Consider the following 20,239-nt stretch of genomic DNA (forward strand, 5'->3'; position numbering starts at 1 on the left):
ATATCACTAGATCAGCAGTTCAATTAACCACCTTTGTCTTGTGTGCATTAAGCTTTAATTTATTTGCTCCCATCCCATCTATTACCAGCCTCCAACACCAGTTCAGCACCTCTACATCTTCCCTCAAATGACAATAGAAAAGATAGTGTGGGCTGCCACATTACAAATTCTTGGATTATTTTATCCAGCAGTTTCAAGTATAAGTTAATCATCATAGAGAAACAAGATAAAACTCTCTGGGTGTCAATAGGGGTCAACACGCTTGCCTCACCTCATGACCTTCTGAAATTATCCTTCAGGAATTATCAGAACCAGCACTAAAATGTATGTATTAGAACAACAGATTTTCATAAGTAATCCTTTTCTTAATTAAAAACAAAACAAAACCAAGCAGTATTCAGCTAACACATTCTGTCAAGGCCATAGCGTACATAGATTTGCTGTCTTAATTGGTTTTAAATTCTTTTAGCCCATACTTATAGACTACAGCAAGTAAGCCTGATTGATAAGACATGGGATGAATTCTCTTTCTTGTCATTCTCTTTCTAGGTTTCCTGACTGAACAAAATAATCACTGAACTAAATGAAACTCACATAGAAGTTTTATTGTAGTACTCCTGAAACAGAAGAAGACTCTGGGGGCCCTGGATCTAAAGCTCATTCTGGAAGCCTGAATTATACCACTCCTCTTTATTGTTTTCAGACAACTTTGCAAATAACTCTCTCCCACTTAAATACCTAATAGCCCAACATTTCCCATTCTTTCATAACATATATAGAAATGGAAAGTTGCCCAGAGAGTCCAATATGGTCATATTAAATTTCAAAGAGCACACTTGTCAAAAATGAAAAGTAAAGTTAAAAAGGAGAGTGAGAGGAGACACATTTATTTAACAAACTTGTCAAACTGAATCTGAACTTAGAAGTAGTATAAACCTTTATTTTTTCCCTGCAGATCAGGACTGAACCAGCTAGTTTCTGCAGGCCTGCCAGTTACTGAATCACAACTAAACCAGAATAGTGTTAGTTACAGATGAAACTAGAATTCAACAACAACAACAACAACAGCAGCAGCAGCAGCAGCAGCACAAAGTAATGATCCGACTCCCTGTTTAAAATTCAGCTAGAATGTATACCACAGTTTAGAAAAGGTACAAATAAGTTTAAGATGATTTGTTTAACAAGCAAGGTCACTACTAGAAACAGGATAATGTAGCAGGTGGACCTTTTGGCTCAATCCAGAACAGTTTTCAGTCTAAGCATGGAATGTTGCAGTAGATATCCACACTCCAGGGCTTCCTACTTCTCTAGTAGTACATCCCAACTACTCTGTAATGCAGAACACTTCAGCTTCCAGAACTTCTTCCTTATAGTTACTGCAAAACAGGTGTAATGACCGTTCCACCCCTCACTTGCTTCCTTCCCACAAATACACACCTATCTCATGTTTGCTTTTAATCCTCTTGAATTCTTGCTGCTCCTCATTTAGCTTCCAATTCCAAGTATGAAGGCTATAACATTCAGCAGCTGTAGCCGCTGAACAGTTCATCTGCTTGAACTGTGCACTTTTCACTCTGCTTTTGTTTTAATAACAGCTCTTCCCTCTTGTTGGGTTCTGGACTTAAGTCAGGATATGTCTGTGAACACAGTTTTGTTTTCTCTTCACCCCCTGCTCAATGTACTTCAGAGGTAGTGATACTTCAGGTACTTTAGGTAGTGATACTTGCAGTGCAATCCCAACCTCTGATCTGAGACCAGGATTAAGGTAGGAGCAACCCTCTTTCAGGCTCCATTAGCCTCTGCCACTGCAGAAGTCCCCACTGCATCCATGGGATCAGGAAGCTACTGCCAATGGTTCTCCCACCAGTGACAGCCTGTGGAAAATCCACAAAACAGGACCTTTCAGAGCAGGATGATTGTACAGCAAAAGAGACAAAATTATCTCTTCTTGGAATTCAGCAATTGCTCCATGCTTCTCTGGCCAGGGTTTAGAATTTTTCTGTGGGCAAGAATGGGGAATAAAGTTTTCATGCTTCTTTCTGCAACCACAGTGACTGAAAACACATTATCAAATGAACTCTGGTATTTTAGTCATTTAAGCTAATAAAGCTCTTTGTTGCTACTACCATTTGGCAACTTGGGCTGCCTGTTTGTAGCAAAAAATAAAATAAAAACAAATCTTAAAAACAAGTCATGCCAGATGAATCTCATTTCTTTTCTTTTTTTGATAGAGCTAGAAGCTTGTGGATGAGAGGAATGCTGTGGACATAGTGTATCTTGATTTCAGTAAGACCTTTGACAAAGTACTCTATGATATTCTTGCAGAGAAGCTGGTAAAATGTGGGTTGGATGAGATAACTGTTAGATGGATTTGTTGCTGGTTGACTTGTTGAACCCAAAGAGTGCTCACAATTGGTTCCTTATCTTCCTAGAAAAAAGTGGCAAGTGGGATGCCACAGGGTTCTGTTCTGAGCCTACTGTTGTTCAATGTCTTTCTAAATGACTTGGATGAAAGAATTGAGGGAATGTTTGTGCAGTTTGCAGAGGCCACAGAAGACAGAATTGGGATTCAAGATGACCCGAATACCTGGCTTGCCAGTAGTACACATGAAAATGAGAAAGAAAGAAGCTAATAATAATAATAATAATAATAATAATAATTTATTCTTTGTACCCCACCCATTTGGCTGGGTTTCCCCACCACTTTAGGTGGCTTCCAACAAAGATTAAAAATACATTAAAATGTCACACATTAAAAACTTCCCAAAACAGAGCTGCCGTCAGATGTCTTCTAAATGTCAGGTAGTTGTTTTAACTCTTTGACATCTGATGGGAGGGCGTTCCACAGGGTGGGTGCCACTACCGAGAAGGTCTTCTGCCTGGTTCCCTGTGGCTTTGCTTCTTGCAGTGAGGGGACCACCAGAAGGCCCTTGGCGCTCAGTGTCTGGGCAGAACGATGTGGGTGGAGACACTCCTTCAGGTATACTAGACTAATGCTAGTCTTGGCTGCATCAATGGAAGTATAGTATACTGATCAAAGGAACAAAATAAAAAAATTCCTTCCAGTAGCACCTTAGAGACCCAGGAAGTAAGAGTTCTGCTCTGTTCTGCCTTGGCCAGACTATAGCTGGAGATTCCAACTAACAATCAGTAAGAACTTTCTAATGGTAAGAGTTGTTCAACTGTGGAACAGACTTCTTTTGAAGATGGTGGACTCTCTTTCCTTGGAGGTTTTTAAAACAGAGTTTGGATGGCCATCTGTCATGGTAGGGATTTCTGCATTGCAGGTGGTTGGACTAGATGACCCTTGGGGTCCTTTCCCACTCTACAATTCTTTGATACATAGAAAAACAACAAGCACAGTCTACATTGATTCTAGAATAAAAAGTCACGTGTAAGAAGCCTTGAAATTTGTACGTTTTTGGTTCCTTTCAGCGTCTGTTTTCAAACATTTTTAAAAGCAACTGAGGTACAGAGCTATTTTTTAAAAAAATTAAATGATCAAGACATATCTGTAAATAAAAAGCCTAAATTTCTAGCATTCGTTATGTGGACATCATGTGGAGCTCCAAGACTGACAAATTACTTTGAAAATATTTTGTTAAAAAGCAGTATATCAATAGCATCAATAAATAAATATCTAGTATGTATCGTACAGACCGAGCCTAGCTAAGTTGTTTCACAAGTTTTAATGATTTAAATAGGATTTACTTCCAATAAGGTTTGCTTGGAATAAGAAACTTATAGTGCCATGTTATGCATGTTTTTTCTGAAGCAAGCTTGACTTTGTCTAATGAGGCTTACTCTCTAATAAGCGAATTTAGGATTGAAGCTTTTTTTTTTTGCTTTGTATATCTCTGCCACATCTAAATCACCTATCTCAATTACCCCATCAAAAATGTGCACAGTATAGGTATGCTAGCAGGTATGAGTAAGTATAAATTCAGTGTGGATGTATGTGTTTGTGTGTGTAGAAATGAACAAAATACAGTTATATTGGTATGTCTATATTATTTATTTATTTGATTAATTTCATAACATTTGTACAATGAAATAGTAAATTTTATTCCTTTATAGGAAAAAAACCCTCCTCAAACTTACCTACTGGTTAAAGCATTACCAAGACAAAATGTTTACAAAGTAGCAGTGTAAACCACTACTGAGCAATCAGATTTGTCAAATGGCTGAAGACTTGCTGTTCTAAGAAAACTTACTTGGAAGCAAATCCCACTGAAAACAATGGGGCTTACTTTCAAGTACACTTGGAGTTAAATGGTTTGTAAGTGGCACCTTATCTGGATAATTAGAAACTCAGCTAAACAGGAACATGGAATAGCACTGCTGTTTACAACAGAATGCTCAGCGTGGTTGGAAATGAGTATCATGGAAAATGTGTAATATGGGTATGAAGACAGGTGGGTTAGTAAGTTGTTTTGAGAGGTAGAGTCATATTATGCAAAAGGAAAACTATACACATGAGAAAGTATTTGAATTTGGTGGACGTGATCTGTGCTTCTCAGCAGCTGCACTAGAAAATGTGTCGCTGCTGCCAAGAGATTGTGCAGATTTGTCTGCTCTATCATACTCCAAAATGCAAAGCTCAGTACTCTGTTATTTTTTTTTCTGATGGTGGAAAGCCCAAGATATAACAAACACACCATATAGATGAAAAGAGTGAAAATTGTATTCCTGCTAATGCACCATGACCACCCTGTTTAGGATATTATTCCAGAGGTGTAGACATCCCAAGAGAGAAAATTAAGAAATTAAGAAAACATCTATTCATATAAATTCATTGTCACTGACTGAGCGTGTTGATGTTTATGCCCAAGAGGTTTGCTTTTATCCTAAATGCTATCTCTGCAAACCCCCAGGCCACATAACAAGCCATCTGTGAAGCTCCTTCAAGTTAAAAACAGAGTTTACAACATACCAGGTGAGAGGGAAGGCAGGCAGGAAGGGTGGGTTGGGTTGGGGGAAAACGAAAACATTGCAGGGTGGGAAGAATTAGTTGCAAAGAAGCATTTCAGGTCATGCCAGACCAGTGAGAAATGACCAGTGCAGGCAACAAATTCTCCTAGCTGAAGCCAACTTGTATGTATATGGATGCTGCTCTTACACAATACAGTTGACAAACCAAAAGGTCAGATATATTGTATTGCTAGCCCATACATAATTCAGTGCTTTCAGGCAGCCTAATAAGCTGATGCTGAAAACACCCCAGCAGCCGGGGTGTTTATTCATTGTTGCTCAGTGTTTACTTTGATCTATAAAGAAAGAAACTTATATGACCTTACAACTGGTCTGTCTCCAGAGTAGAACAGTGGGTGACAGGGGGCAGGGAGGATGCAGAGTTAAATCCATCACTAAACTGAACTAAAGGAAGGTTCATCCAGTGGTGATTAAATCAAAAGTGACGCAAAGCTTTCCCTAGAACTCATTGCAGTGTGGAAACAAACCTGTTTAAGGGGTTTGAAAGGCTCAGATAACTTCCCTGCCATTGTTTTTCATTTTTTTCATGCCTCTACACTTCCTGGTTCTGCCTGAGACCAGATGTGCCAAAATACTCTAATAAAGAGCGTTGTCATAACCCAGCAAGAAGCCGGAAACCCAGGTAATCTTGTAAGCAGAAAAAATGTTTTCATGTTCAAGACATCTGCACATACTTTTCATGAGGACCAAATACTTCTCAAACGCCGTCACATTGCCTATTCAACTATTTATAATGATCACATGAGGTATAACTATTACTATTCCTTTTCTAGAAACTCCCCCCTCCTGAAACCTATTGTGGTTTTGCAGTGTAGTGCACATTAAAATCTTCCACATTTTCTGACAGAATGTTGTTTTCTGTCCTTTAGAGAGTTAAAAGAAAATGTATTGTTCAGAGAATTACTGTGCAGTTGGTCTTTTTAAAGTTTCTATTCCAAAACTCTGAAGAATTGATGCTTTTGAATTATGGTGCTGGAGGAGACTCTTGAGAGTCCCATGGACTGCAAGAAGATCAAACCTATCCATTCTGAAGGAAATCAGCCCTGAGTGCTCACTGGAAGGACAGATCCTGAAGCTGAGGCTCCAATACTTTGGCCACCTCATGAGAAGAGAAGACTCCCTGGAAAAGACCCTGATGTTGGGAAAGATTGAGGGCACAAGGAGAAGGGGACGACAGAGGATGAGATGGTTGGACAACATTCTCGAAGCCACCAACGTGAGTCTGACCAAACTGTGGGAGGCAGTGGAAGACAGGAGTGCCTGGCATGCTCTGGTCCATGGGGTCACAAAGAGTCGGACACAACTATACGACTAAACAACAACATTCCAAAACTATTATCTAGATTAGAATATAAATGTCCACTCTACCACAATTCTGCAGGACCACAACTAACATAAAATAATTACAGTATTAGTGAAATAATTTACTAAAGGCACAGCCACATATTATGAAAACAAGGGGCTGCCACTGAAAACAGCATCATCATCACCACTGCCATAATAATTCTTAATCACCATCATGGATTTCTTAATCAGCTTCTAAACAACCATCTCAACATGATTTACACATAATACTATTAAAAACAGTTAAAAACACATAAAGATCAAATGCATGTAAAACAAGACTAAAACCCTAACAGGTCAAAACTTGTGATAAAGAACCATTTATGCAGCCAGAAAAGCCTGTCAGAACAAAAGTTCCCACTTGTTTCTGGAAAGTGCAGATAATGGAAACCTGTTGTATCTCAACAGGAATGCTATTCCACAGAACAAGGGAAGCCACACTAAAAGTCCTGCTCTGAATTATTGCACAACATGGGTGATCCTTGGAATTTGCATAAGAAGTGCTCCTGCACTCCACATCAATATAAGGTAGTACTGGGTCCAACATCCTTTTTGAGGTGCGGCAATAGAACTGCACATAATATTTTTAGGAATGTACAATGTGATCACAAATTCACATGCTGAAATGGACTGACTGAAACTGCTTTTGAAATGTCACCATATTTTCAAAAGCAGCTTACAGTGTGAGTTGAGAAGATGCTACTCAGGAAACTCAGCTCACAAGCCCTTTGTGGCATACAAAGTAAAATCCAAAATTCTCCATTAATGTTGCCAGCGTTTTGTCATAACCACTAAACTTATAGTTAACTTCTATTGACATCAGTTGTAGTTGCAAGAAGTTACAAGGCTTTACATATGTATACATGTAGATTTATGGTTGGGTAAAACAAAAGAAAACACTATAAACTATTGGACGTAGGCTTAGGATATGATACTATTTTTTATAGCTTGTATAAAATTGAAAGCAACCAAAAATACATATACAGCCTTGGAAAGTAAGGAGTCTTTAACATTAAATTGCATTATTGAAAACACTTGCAAATGTATGAATTCTTGCATTTTAAATGTGAAGAAATAAATACTTCACTAAGGAATGAAAGAAAAAATAAAGCACATTTAAATAATTTTATTACATTCTTAAGTTGCCAATTCATCTGTGAGTAGTTTCTTTGCAGATGAAAAGAATTCAAAATATAGGACAGATGTTTGAGAAACCACATTTAAGGTTCCTCACACACTAGCATTTTTCAAATGATATTGGCTCATCTATTAAATAAGGTGTATTTTGCTTGATTTTTTTAGAAAAGGAAACATCAGGAAATATTTAAAGGCCAATTGCTGCCAATTAACTTTGATCAGCAAAAGTTGTATTTGAATCTTTTGGATTCTTTTGCCTGTCTGGAATAACATACATTTATAAATTCTAACAAAACAACAATGTGATGATTAATGCCTGTTGGCAGTCCTGCCACAAGCTTGTTTAATGGTTGGATTTTAAATAAGCAGCTGTCTTTATTATGATGGGAGCAAAACTTGTTTTAATATATTCTTTTCTTTTTATGATAATAACAACAGAAATTGCCTTTCCCATTGTAAGATTAAACAGGCAACCCACTTCACTGGAAGTTTATGTAGAAAGTTCCAAAAAGATGGATACAAAAGTAACAGCATTGAAGACTGAAATGGGTTCCCATTTTTATTTTTATTTTTTCAGTTCATGTAATAGTTCTACTGCTGAAATCCTTCTGATCACAGAGGTCACTGCTGCTGTATTCAGCTAGTTCTCTGTTCACATTTCATTACTCACATGGGAAGGTCTACTGACAAGCTGAAAACAACCACCACAATCAACTACAAATGTCTATGAATTGGTGTTCATACAAGACTTGAATGACTAACGAAAAGAAGTGGAACAAGCTTTATGTACTATGTAGGGCTGAGCAATATATCAATATATCACCCAGGAATGGTACATGGGGGCAGACTAAGGGCCGGTGCTACCGGTAGGGTTTTTGGCGCCCTAGGCGAGGTCACCTTCTGGCGCAAGAGCAGCCAATCAGAAGCTGCGGGTGCCTCTGGGCCGAGTGGGAGGAAGCGGCCGGAAGTGGCCAAGAGCAGGAAAGAAGCAGCGCCGGCAGTGGCACGAAGACAGTGTCCGCCGCCCAGGCCAGCCTCCAGAAGGCGCGCACAGCGGCGGCGGCCTCAGAGGAGGATCACCTCCCGCGTCCTCCTCCCCACAGTGCCCCTGTTCGCCAGGTGCCCTGGCGCCCCCCAGCCCGAGCCTAGGGACGGCCCTGAAGGCAGTGGCGGGCGGCGGGCTGGCCAACACAGCACACCTCAATTTCGGCGCTCTAGGCAGTGGCCTAGTTTGCCTTTATTAGCGTGTCGGCCCTGGGCAGACCGCAATGACAGCTTCATTCAGTGGTATATCACTGGTGAAACCGTCACTGCTCTTGAGTTCCTCTGCCTCCAGTGCCCAGTGGAACAGAGGGAGCAACAAACAAGCTGGGAGCTGGAGGCAGAGGAACTTAAGCGCCGGCAGTTTCAGCAGCAATATTGAAGACCCAACATCACCCAGCCCTAGTCCTATGCAAAAAACACCATTTTAATTAAGTAGCTGAGTCTACCAATTATTCAACATTAATTATTTTCCTTGGGTTAAAATACAAGACTTCCTCCCAGAGGTTTGCAATTGAGAAAGAGACATACACCTAGTGATCATTAAGAAGGCAGTAAGGTTTAATATTCAATTGTATGCATAAACAATTATGTTCTGATGTTTGAACTTGTGTACTTTGATCAAAATTACAATAACTGAATAAGATATAGCCATCAACACTCCAAACAACTTTTTCAGCTACTAAATGTGGAAGTGTAACGCATTACAACTGATATTTTGTGTGAGCAAATATATTCATGCAGCCCTTGTGTAGCATATTTCCTGATTATCCAATATACTGTTTTCAAGATGCTGCAGGCCTACAGCTCCTATCATCCCTGACCACTGGCTATGCTGGTTCGAGTTGATGTGAATTGGAGTACCCCTGCCATATTCAAGCAAATAAGCATTTCTGAGAGGTCAAAACAACCCTCACTCCGATGTTGATGGCTGGTGTGTGTAGGGCTAGGATGGCACATAGGTGTCACCAAGGGTAGGACTTTGCTGCATCGGGGAGGCTCCAGCTGCATCCAGGTGAGTGGAAAGCTACTGCCAATAATTCTGCCGCCATCACTAGCAAGTAGAAAGCCCAGAAATTGGAACTTTTCATGGGTAGCGAACCACCAGGTCAGGAGCAGACCCCAAACCGTCCAGATCCCCTGAAGGGTCTGATCTTTGGGCCTGTCAGCTACACCAACCTGGAGTGAAAAGTGGGGAGGAACCCTCCTCATTTTCTGCCAAGGCTGGTATGAACTGAAGTGACATTGCGGATCCAGTGTTATTTTCCTCCCTTGCGCCACTTATGGTTGCCCTCCACAAGCCTATAAAAAGAAACTAATAGTACATTTTGTCTTGATAGACCTATAATTACTTACTTCTAAATCATTAAAGAATAGATGTGTGTCTGCCAAGTTGAAAATCATCTCCTCCATCCTCAGTCCCAAGGAAACAGAAGTAGGGGGGTCCTCAAAGAAAAAAAATAACAATTATAGTCGGTAATGTATAGAAAGGAATCCTAGAATTCTACAATTCTCTGCCACCCAAACCAGTCTATGAGCCCAGATCTTGCATTTATTTATTTAGGTTATTTATACATTGAAGCCAGATGTGTTCAGAGGGAGGAAAGGGCTTCTTTGATCCAGCTTCCTACTCCCATTCCCCCTCCTCCTGTTCCTCCAGAGTCTGCCATCCTGGGTCTGAGCCCAAAGGTGCTCCAATGAAGTACTGTTGTTGCTGCAGTAGTTAGGATGTGGGATACTGTGGACTAGAGCAGTTTGGGCTGCTGTACATGGTGTGGAGGGGTATGAAGCGATTTGCTAAAAAGGTAGGCCAGGAAAGATCCTATGCATGGGTGTGTGTGTTTTTGGTGGAGGTCACTGTAGTCTAATTGAATAGAAATACGAAGCTTCCTTATACTTTGGCAAACCTTTGTTTCATAGGTCCTCAGGGGAGTTTCCTCAGCTCTGCTACATGAGCTCAATTCTGGAAAAATACTAGGAGCTGAACCAGAACCTTCCACATATATTCTGAAATAGATCTATGGACTCCTCCCGAAATACTACACAATAAATTTAAGGACTCTAATAAAATACTAATCATTCAACTATAGCCCACCCATATGGAGAAGTAATCTATAGGGTTTTTTATTCATGTGCAACACACTTTAATTGCTCTACAGACATTACCATAACAAGTTACTTCTTACTGATCTAATAAAATCAGAATGTGCTCAGCATTGTGGTTTGCAAATATAATACAGATGTGTGTTTTTAATATACATTATTAATCTATGAATTGCAACAGGGCCCTAGTATATACATAGGGCATGCAATTTAACAAAAAATATTTTTTAAGGTCATGAACATGAAAACATAATTTTGAAAGAATAGGTTATATATTTGAAAAAGCTAATAAATAAACTAGATTGGGTTAGATATCTCCCACATTAATCTATCATTTGTTTGGCAATAACTTCCCAGAGTGTTTCAACATAAATGCTTTAAGTTCATTAAAACAACAAAATACAACTATTTTGTACTTAATGTTCTGATGTGTTTAGGTAATTTTGCAACTCTGAATATATTGATAAAGAAAAATGAGGCTTGAAACCTAACATGGCTGCCCATCCAAGTGGGGGGGAAAGAACAATGCTAAGAACAGGACAAAATTTATAAACATTATTTATTTATAATATATGTATATGTATGTGTTTGTGTTTGTGTGTATATCTATATTTCACAGGGAAGGGTAATAGATCAGAGCTAGAGCATATGCTTTGAATGAAAAAGCTTCAGGGTCTGAAAAGACTTGAGTATGAATTCCTGGAGACATACTGCTAGCCACTGTAGACAATATGGAGGAAGATGGATCAATGAACTGACTCAGTATTAAGCATGTTTCTATATTATAAAAGATACATTCCAGTCTGGTTTCTCATTCCAATTCTAACTACTATTTCCAGGACTACATTTCTTTGATTAGTTTATTCCCTTTTCTCCTGCATCACAGAGCAGAATCCTATTATTATGAATAACCTCACTTTCCTAACTACAGTCTCTGGAACAGCAATATTGCAAAGTAATAATAATAATAATAATAATAATAATAATAATAATAATAATAATATATTTTTGCCACTACAAAGAATCTATAGAGATAAATTTCTCACTGTTCTCCTAGATTCTCTCTGTTCCCAAACCAAACTGCACTGACTCAAGCAATCTACAGGATAAAGATTTTTTTTTTAAAAAAAAGGTCTTGTGCTTGAAATCCCTGTGTACACTTAACACAGGTACAATGGTGTATAGGGTTGATGTAATCAAATACTACAACCCAAGTCCTCTTTTGCTATTCAGAACCATTAATTTCCAAATAATTACTGGGAACTGAAAGTTAAGAAAAACTACCATCCATTGTAAGTTTATTAGGATTTGTAGTTCAATGGAATGTCTAATAAGATATAAAGGTGCAAATCTCATGTGAATGTTCAGGTTAAAAGGGGAAATACCAGTGTGATGGACCACATATTCTTTTCTTGAACATGGAAGTCAGCATACAAAAACTATCAGTATGTGATTTTAAAATGTTCACTCTCTTTGTTCTGTGGGTAAGAAGTAGTTGAAAAACAGGAAAGTTCACTTATTGTACGTGTCTTGGCTTATTTTCCAGTTAAGCTGGAAAGCCACAATTGAAGACTTCTGTGAAAGAGAGTTTTTGTTTCCCCTCCCCTCTTCACAGAACATTAAAGCACACATAAGAATCTCTTAGAATTAAATCAGGTAGGGTTCCCTGCCCCCAAGAGAAAATAACTTTTCTGATCAGGATTGCAAAAATTAAAATACCATTAAGGTGGTTAAGATATCATGCTAAACCATTATTTGGAGGTACATGAATGAGTGGTCAAGGAGCCTTGGTTAGCACTCTTCCTTCTTTTATACTCTTGCACATGGCAATTCCCTACCTCCTTTAATCTGAACTATGATTTTTGTTGTCCTGCAAATCAGATTTAACACTAGGATATGGCAGTGAAATGGGAAAAGTGGAGAATGGACAAACCAAAATTGCTCATTCATATAGTACCAAACCATGGTTTGATGTTACATCTGAACCATTTAATGTGGCAACTTTTCTTAGCGTCTTTCATGTTATGCAGCAATCGATTTTTAAAATAGTTTCAAATAATCATTCACGAAGCACTTGGCATAGACCACCTTGTGGTGCATGCCAGCTGCTAATGCTGTATGAGGTGATTTGATTAGAGACACAAATCTGCAGAAGGCATCTCTCTTTGTAAACATTTGAAGAATGTATCCAGCACTTCCACACTTTCTTTTTTAGCACAGCTATTGATCATTTTTTTTGAATGAAATCTAAATATCTATATTTAAGATAGTACTTATATTGCAGAGAAATTGCTTTTGCCCTGTGGCCAAATGACAGTATTTTGTTAATGAGAAAATACACACACATCCTCTCCAGCCACATCTATTGCCATCATGATTGGTGTGAGAAATGTGAAATGTGAATCTCATAATCACCCCATGGCTAGCATCCACAACATCAGTTAGTGGTATTTTTTGTTGTTGTGAAACACTTCAGTTTGTCAGATATATTTGTTATAACGCTATCATTTTTTTATTTTATTTTTTAAAATGAGCTATTTAGATCCATCTTAAAAGGTCTAAAAATATAATGCATCAAACCTGGACTTCTTCACTTCCACCCACTACTATGGCAGAATTACTGAAGAAGATAAAATGGTAATTTTGATCAGTGCCACTTGACTTGTCACTGTAAGTTTGTTGCTTTGCTTCTTTTCTTCCTCTCATTGAAACAGAGCAATAGAGCTCTAACAGCAATATCACACCTGATTTAAATGTGATGCTGGGTATATAAATGCAAATCACTCATGCAATGTTACATGTGGCCAGCATCTTATTTAAATCAAATGCCACTTTGTATATGTGTAGTATTAATACACTTGCACAGTGTACACCTGGGGAGCACTGCTCACTGATGCTGCATTCACTGGTGTCTGTAACCCTAGCATTACTTATAAAATGAACACCAGATTTTGGGCAAACTGTAGAATGCACATTCGTGACACTTCTCAGCAAAAAGTTGTTGTCCTGAATTGGCCAATTCCTTTTTGCTCTGAGCTGCATTCTAATGAGCACATGAGGTTTTGTTTGCTGTTGCTTCTTTCATTCGGGGATGAATCAAATTTCACTCTAACACACTATAGTATGAGAAACTTGTGCAGCACAGCAATCTGAACCCTGGGCCAGGGAGCAACAAGGTGGACTAGAGGACTGACTGCCAAATCCCAAAACTTGCTGCATTGAACCAGCCAGGGCATTGAAGTGCCTCCCTGCTCCCACCCCCGTTTTTCACTATATAACTGGAATAGCAGAGAAGATCTAGAATCAAGCCCTTTAGGAGATCCCAGGCTGTCAGCTTGGGATCCACTGATAGGAAAACAACCAAACATGGCAACTACAGCAGAGCCTCTCCAACTGGTGGCAAATGGAGGCAACCAAAGAGAAGACTACACAATATCCTAATCACCAGCACCCCAGACATCAACATCAAGAGAGATCAGGATTGCACTGTCAGCAATACAATATACAAAAAACACACACCACCCTTTTGATGAGAAGGAAAAAAACTCCTACAGCAAACACGGAAAAGCTTGATTGTGCTCCTAAACTTTTATCTAGCCTTTGTAAGAACAGCACTTTATACTAAGAACAAGAGAGACAGAGATTACGTTGACTAATATTTTAAGGGTAGATTGCAGTGCTTTATCACATCATAATTCTGAAGCATGTCAGAGATATACACATGAGCCCATTTATTTAATAGCAGGATAGCTTTGACATACACACATCAAAAGTTATTTATTCAGTTCTCTATAGATTAAAGTGCTTGATCTATCTTAAAGTATTGGAGGCAATTTCAGTGCTTTTTTCAATTAAAATATTTCTTTCCACTGATTCATACAGTGCAAGCACTCTTTTTTGGGACATCTGCCATAGCAAACTCCCTTTCATAATCTTATACATACCAGTAGTTATTTACTTTCACTCAACATAGTAATAGGGACAACACAATCATTTCTTTCCTAGTATATTATCAATTTAATTGGGGTGGCAAAAACTTCCTCACATCCCAAGGTCCAGTAGGGGAATTATGGGGCAGTAATGCTATTCAAGGGGAAAAGTTTTAGAATATTAGGAGAGGGTGATAGTTGGGCCTAGCACTGTGGGAGCAGCTGCAGCACTACTCTTTCCGGTGCATTGGGATACTGTGAAAAGTCCTAGACCTAGACTGTGTGGGAGGAAACCATGCTGCAGCTGTTCCCATACCAGTGTCAATCCTTGGAGAACAGGGGAAGCACTATAGCTCAGTGATAGAGGCTCTGTTTGCATGCAGAAGGTCTCAGGTTCAGTCCATGGCAGCTCCATGTAGGAATGAGAGTCCTGCCTGAAACCCCAGAGAGCCACAGCCAGTCAGTATTGAGCTAGACAGACCACTGGTTTGACTCAGTATAAGGCAGCTTCATAGGTTTAAAACTGGACTAATGTAATGGGAAGAGCCATAGAATATGATCTTCCTGCATGGTATGAAACTTCTTATGTCATAGGGCCCCTGAAGTCAGGTCATTTATGTGGTTAATCCAAATAAATGTGGTTAAAATAGTGCAAATAACCCATCATTTTTCCAACTGCAGAAAGGCCAATTAAAAAGCTGATGGGAAATTAAACTGGAAATTGCAGAATAGCAACCAAATGCTGATGATGTCTTATAACCTCTGTGTGAACATAATAGCATGAATGCTCAGCTGGGAAGCTTCCAGAGATAGTAATAAGAATCTTAAGGGTAATTCTGCAAATTAAGGCCAAAAGCTTAACTAGTCCAACATGGTGTTTCTGACAGTAACCAAAAAGATACCTATGGGAAGCAATCAAGAAGCATATGAGTGCAATACCCATCCTCTGCTGTTTCCCCAGTGGCTGATATTCAAATCATGCAAATATTGGTTTGTTTGTTAATAGAATATAATTATCTAATTCCTCACTTCTAGTTTATAAACATGGTCAAATAATTCTGTAGGAGAAAACCTACAGAAGTTTTGGGATTTACTCCTGAGGAAACCACGGGATTACACTGATAATTAGATCAAAGCAATTTATGATCTGACAATCTTATATTCTACTAATTTTGTTTTTGTGCCACCAGCACTGAAAGCCTGGATGGGAACCATTAGACAGTTCTCCTACTTTACTTTTTACTTCACTACCACACCATACTATAGATTCTTTCTGCACTAACACATATAGACGTTGACTGTCATGGTACTTACTCTCCCATATCTGTTAGCATAGGATCCTGTAAGCAAGGAATGGAAAATGATGATTGTCTCATCCAAATCCCAAATGAATACTCTCTGTAAAAAGATAACCAAATCAATGGGTCCCTCTGTAAAGTTGATAATTAAAATAGGAAAAAAAGCTTTGATCAATGGATGTACATGTGAACAAACTATTCTGAATGTTGTACCATAAGAAAGCTATCCTTTCTTACTATTTTAGAGAAACAATACATTTCAGAACGACGTCAATAAGTAATATAACATCTAACATACTTTCCTATTAAGAATTAACATTTGGAGGGTGACTGGTTTCCTATCCCTGCAGTAGATTTTAGGGAGGAAGCAGTAGAAGTGTTGCAGTGATGCCTTGGGTAGCTATTACCTCTCAGCAAGCAGGGGACACAATCTAGGGGGGAGAAATTTTGAAGGGGATGGAAACTCCCTTGTGAGAAAGGTCAAAATATAAGACTAAGTAGGAGTGGAATGGTTTTTAGCTGGAGTTTATAGTTTTGCTTTGCTTTGCTTTTGAGGATTTTCATGTGCTGGAATTTGGTTTTATGCATCTCTTAGCCTGGTATGCTGTAACTCACTCCAATGCTTCTGAAGAGTATGAGAGATAAATAAAATAGCTTCTTCATATACAATACCTCTAGGTCGGAATCAGGCGGTGGTGAAGGATTATTATTCCTTCTGCCTCGACCACGTGATTTGCCATCTGAGCTGCGACGCAACCTTTCTGCTTCAGAATCTTTGATGGGTGTTGCTGGGCTGTGGATTGTACTGTACTCTGCTTCAGAAGAAAAAATTGCTTATATTTTAGTTTAGTTGTAGTTCTTTGATTTTTGTTTCTCTTTAAGTATGATGCACTGAAATGGCCACACAAAGTTTTGGTGTACTTTTGTAATATATTACCATATGTATTTATGTTACTAGTGGTACACTAATTCCTGGAAGTCAGAATTCTTCCTAACCCAAATATATACAACAATGAAGTCAACTGAAAGTTCTCCTTTCCAATACTTGGAGAGGTTATTACTTAAAAAACAAAACATCCTCCAGCTTCCAAGAATTCATAGAACATAAGCCGGCCAAAAGTTAACCTAAAAGCTCACTGATTCCTGTAAACTTTGTTCTTTGCTCTCTCATATTCTTGGCTCTTGAAATCAGTTTAAAGCTAGTTTAGAATTAGTTTAAAACTACGTCTTCTGTGGAGAACTTTCAGCTTAAATTTCGGAGTGTGGAGGAAGTAGGGCACCAACATCTCTGATAAATATTATGGGGCAAAGAGGGTCAAATGGGATGGGATAAAACTCACTGCTGCAGCTTCTCTGAGTGACTATCATCCAGTGGCCACCATTCTCCCTAAGCCCTCTGGATTGATGCTTAGTGATGACTGGAACATCTGGGGATTATTATAGCTAAATATGGACTTGCAACTTGCAGTCAAGCTTTTCAGTGCAATCCAACTCAAATGTCCCACTGTGTTCAGTGGCATCTACTCCAAATAAATGTACGCAGGGTTGCAGATGGACTAAGCAATCCTAATGAAGTTCTTACACATCCTTTTTTTTTTTTTTTGGCTGTGCCTGTTCCAGGCTGGTCCAATTAAGATGCCCTAAAATGGGAAAGTTCTTTAGGGGATCTGCAGAGCTGTGACCTGAAACGTCCCATTTCAGGACTTCCCACCAGCTACCATGGATGGTAGTTTCACACCCACCTGGGCAACACTTGGGGTTCATGCTACAGTGGAGCCACCAGCAGCAGCAGCGCCACCAGAGAAGCCATGGTGTGCCATGCTTACCCCACCTACCAGTCATCAACACTGGGACGGTCACGATGGCAAATATTAACTAAAGTTTGAGTAATGAGCTCAACATCTGAAAAGACTATAACACATCTTGTAATCTGTGGTTTTTACTTTTTAATGCTGGTGTTTATAAATTATTTGATGTGGTAACTATAGGAAAACCTGTATTTAAAAACTCACTGCTGTCCATTTACCCCCTGCTGAGCCAGTCCTTTCTTAATAAGTGGCACCATACATTCAGAATTCTTCTAAAAATACATTTCAAGTGCCAAATTGTGGCCTATAGGTACAATCAAATCTATGCATTTACCTGCTGTAGGATCTGCAACTGCTTGATTTGTGATGCCAGATGGTGGTTCTTGAAGCTGGTATGTCGCATTGGAAGAAGGGGTTGTTGGACTGGTATTGCTGCTTGTCATATAATGCGACGGATATGGAGAACTGTTATAATACTGTGCGTATTGACCTTGGCCAAAGCTGGGGTAAGAAGGATACTCCTACCACAGTAGAGAAAAAAAGCTGTATTAGAGACTTTCCCATCAACATGCTGCTTACTTTTTGGTGTGCGTTCCAAAATGTAAGTGCAAACAGATGCCTCAATTTCTCTGCCATCTTGGATTTTGCAGAGTAGGAAATCACAACCATTATTTATTTTGCATAAATAGGAAATTGAATTTTAGAAAAAACTATATCAGAATTGGGTATAAATATCATCCTGACATTTTTAAGGCAATAAAGAGGGGCTGTTACAACTAACATTAAGGTAATCTTCAAAATTCTAAAGAACTTCAAGGTTTTATGTAGAATTACAGCTATGAGTTGTATTATCTTTCTCAAAACACACTTTTGGCACCCTGTCATTAAATTATTTTCATATATTTACCTGTTGCGAACTGTTAAATCCCGTAGAATTTGTAAGTGAATTGTTTCCAGCATATATTCCAGATGATGTTGTGAAACTGCTTCCTGAAACAGAACAAAAAAGGAAGAAAGTTTATATGAATAGTCAATACAATGTCTCTAAAAAGAACAACACAACAAATCAACAGTGATAAAACAGAATTTTTCATATGCTGGTACAATAAGTAATCTACTGTGTCATAGGTAAGATTATACTGTGAATGAAATGATAAATCATTACTTCCAGGGCTCTAGATTATGTGAAAGCTAAAAAGTTATTCAAATGGAATGTATGAAGAGTAGAATCAGAAGTCAAAATCACTTTGCTTCATTTTATTATGTTAGGTACCCATAAGAGCAAAGCTTGATCAGTAGAACCAATGACACAGTTTTCACTGTGGGCCACTTTCAGTGAAGTGCCACTTCAAACTATAGGTGTACGGTTCCTATGTTAAAAATGCTTCCTCATATAAAAGACTCCCTCTACTATTGAAAACTAACATGTAGATTTTCTATGTGAAGAGAAAAAGCAACAAGAGTGTCTGGTGGCACCTTGAAAACTAACATTTATTATGGCATAAGCTTTCATAGACTAGAGTCTACTTCACAAGAAGGCTATAGTGTTATTGGCCTCCACAGTCACTTACGGACCCATTGTTAAAATCGTGTTTATGGAAGACAATCTTACTCGGATACGAGTGATAGAAGAAGAAGAAGAAGAAGAAGAAGAAGAAGAAGAAGAAGAAGAAGAAGAAGAAGAAGAAGTGTGTGTACCGGTAATTCATTTCACATTGTGGTCTTTGTTTGAAGTTATTTTGTTCAAGGGAGGTGACCATCTAATTTAACTGGCTTATCAATTGCCAGGCTGTCTGTTATCATGTTTTGTGACTGGCCCTTTTTAATGACATAATTATCACTTCCTGTACTCTCTATATTTCACCCCCCCCCACCTGTTTACCACACCCCCTCCCAAACTATGTGTATCCAGATAACACATCAAGCACTGATGAAATAAACTCTAGTCTATGTCATAATAAATAGGTTAGTATTATCTGATTTTACTGGAAATTAACGATAAATTGCTAGAACTCAAGCCAAAAGATTTTACTGCAACAGACGAACACAGCTACTCCTTGGAAATATGTGGAGGAAGCTTTTTATTTGGATAAGCATTCAAATATGAGATCTCCCCCTACTGTCTTAAATAGTAATCCAGAGCAATATCTGCATGCAGTTATTATGTAGCCTCGTAAGTTTCAAATCAGAGCAAAACGACATAGAGATTGTGGTCCTAAAACATTTACTTGGAAAAACCCCATTGATTTATTTAATTATAAATGAATATTATTAAAATATTTTTGTCACATTTTTTTTTGGGGGGGGGGGAGGAAATGATACATATGATACATGATACATATCCTAGAACATACTGAGAACCCCAAACTTCCATTGCTGTTAACAAGACTTATACTTTGCTGTTGTTGTTTAGTCGTGTCCGACTCTTTGTGACCCCATACTTTGTAGTCCTTATAAATGAAACCTTTTATTGTTGCTATAATGTTTTCTTCCATGCTACAGAAACACAAAGGACGTTTTCACCACAATCTATGAACCTTATGGGCTTCTCAATAATGGCACAGATAATTATAGTTCATTAAATGTT

The 20,239-nt window shown here is 38.6% G+C and overlaps 1 protein-coding gene across 18 annotated transcripts in view; it reads right to left on the reverse strand.

Moving 5' to 3' along the window:
- EYA1 (EYA transcriptional coactivator and phosphatase 1) overlaps positions 1-20,239 on the reverse strand; it is an 83,976-nt gene that overhangs the window by 26,883 nt on the left and 36,854 nt on the right. For 10 of the 18 annotated variants that reach the window (XM_035125099.3, XM_088675604.1, XM_060277753.2 and 7 more), the window contains 5 exons: positions 18,560-18,642; positions 17,987-18,173; positions 16,517-16,659; positions 15,861-15,944; positions 9,871-9,960 (listed from right to left, as the gene is read on the reverse strand). In XM_035125099.3, the coding sequence (XP_034980990.1) occupies positions 9,871-9,960; positions 15,861-15,944; positions 16,517-16,659; positions 17,987-18,173; positions 18,560-18,642 (587 nt within the window). The remainder of the gene's footprint in view (positions 1-9,870; positions 9,961-15,860; positions 15,945-16,516; positions 16,660-17,986; positions 18,174-18,559; positions 18,643-20,239) is intronic. The other 8 variants (XM_035125097.3, XM_035125101.3, XM_088675607.1 and 5 more) reach the window with 1 other exon arrangement.

This window comes from Zootoca vivipara, chromosome 8 (genome assembly GCF_965207765.1).
Source record: "Zootoca vivipara chromosome 8, rZooViv2.hap1.1, whole genome shotgun sequence".
NCBI classification, from domain to species: domain Eukaryota; kingdom Metazoa; phylum Chordata; class Lepidosauria; order Squamata; family Lacertidae; genus Zootoca; species Zootoca vivipara.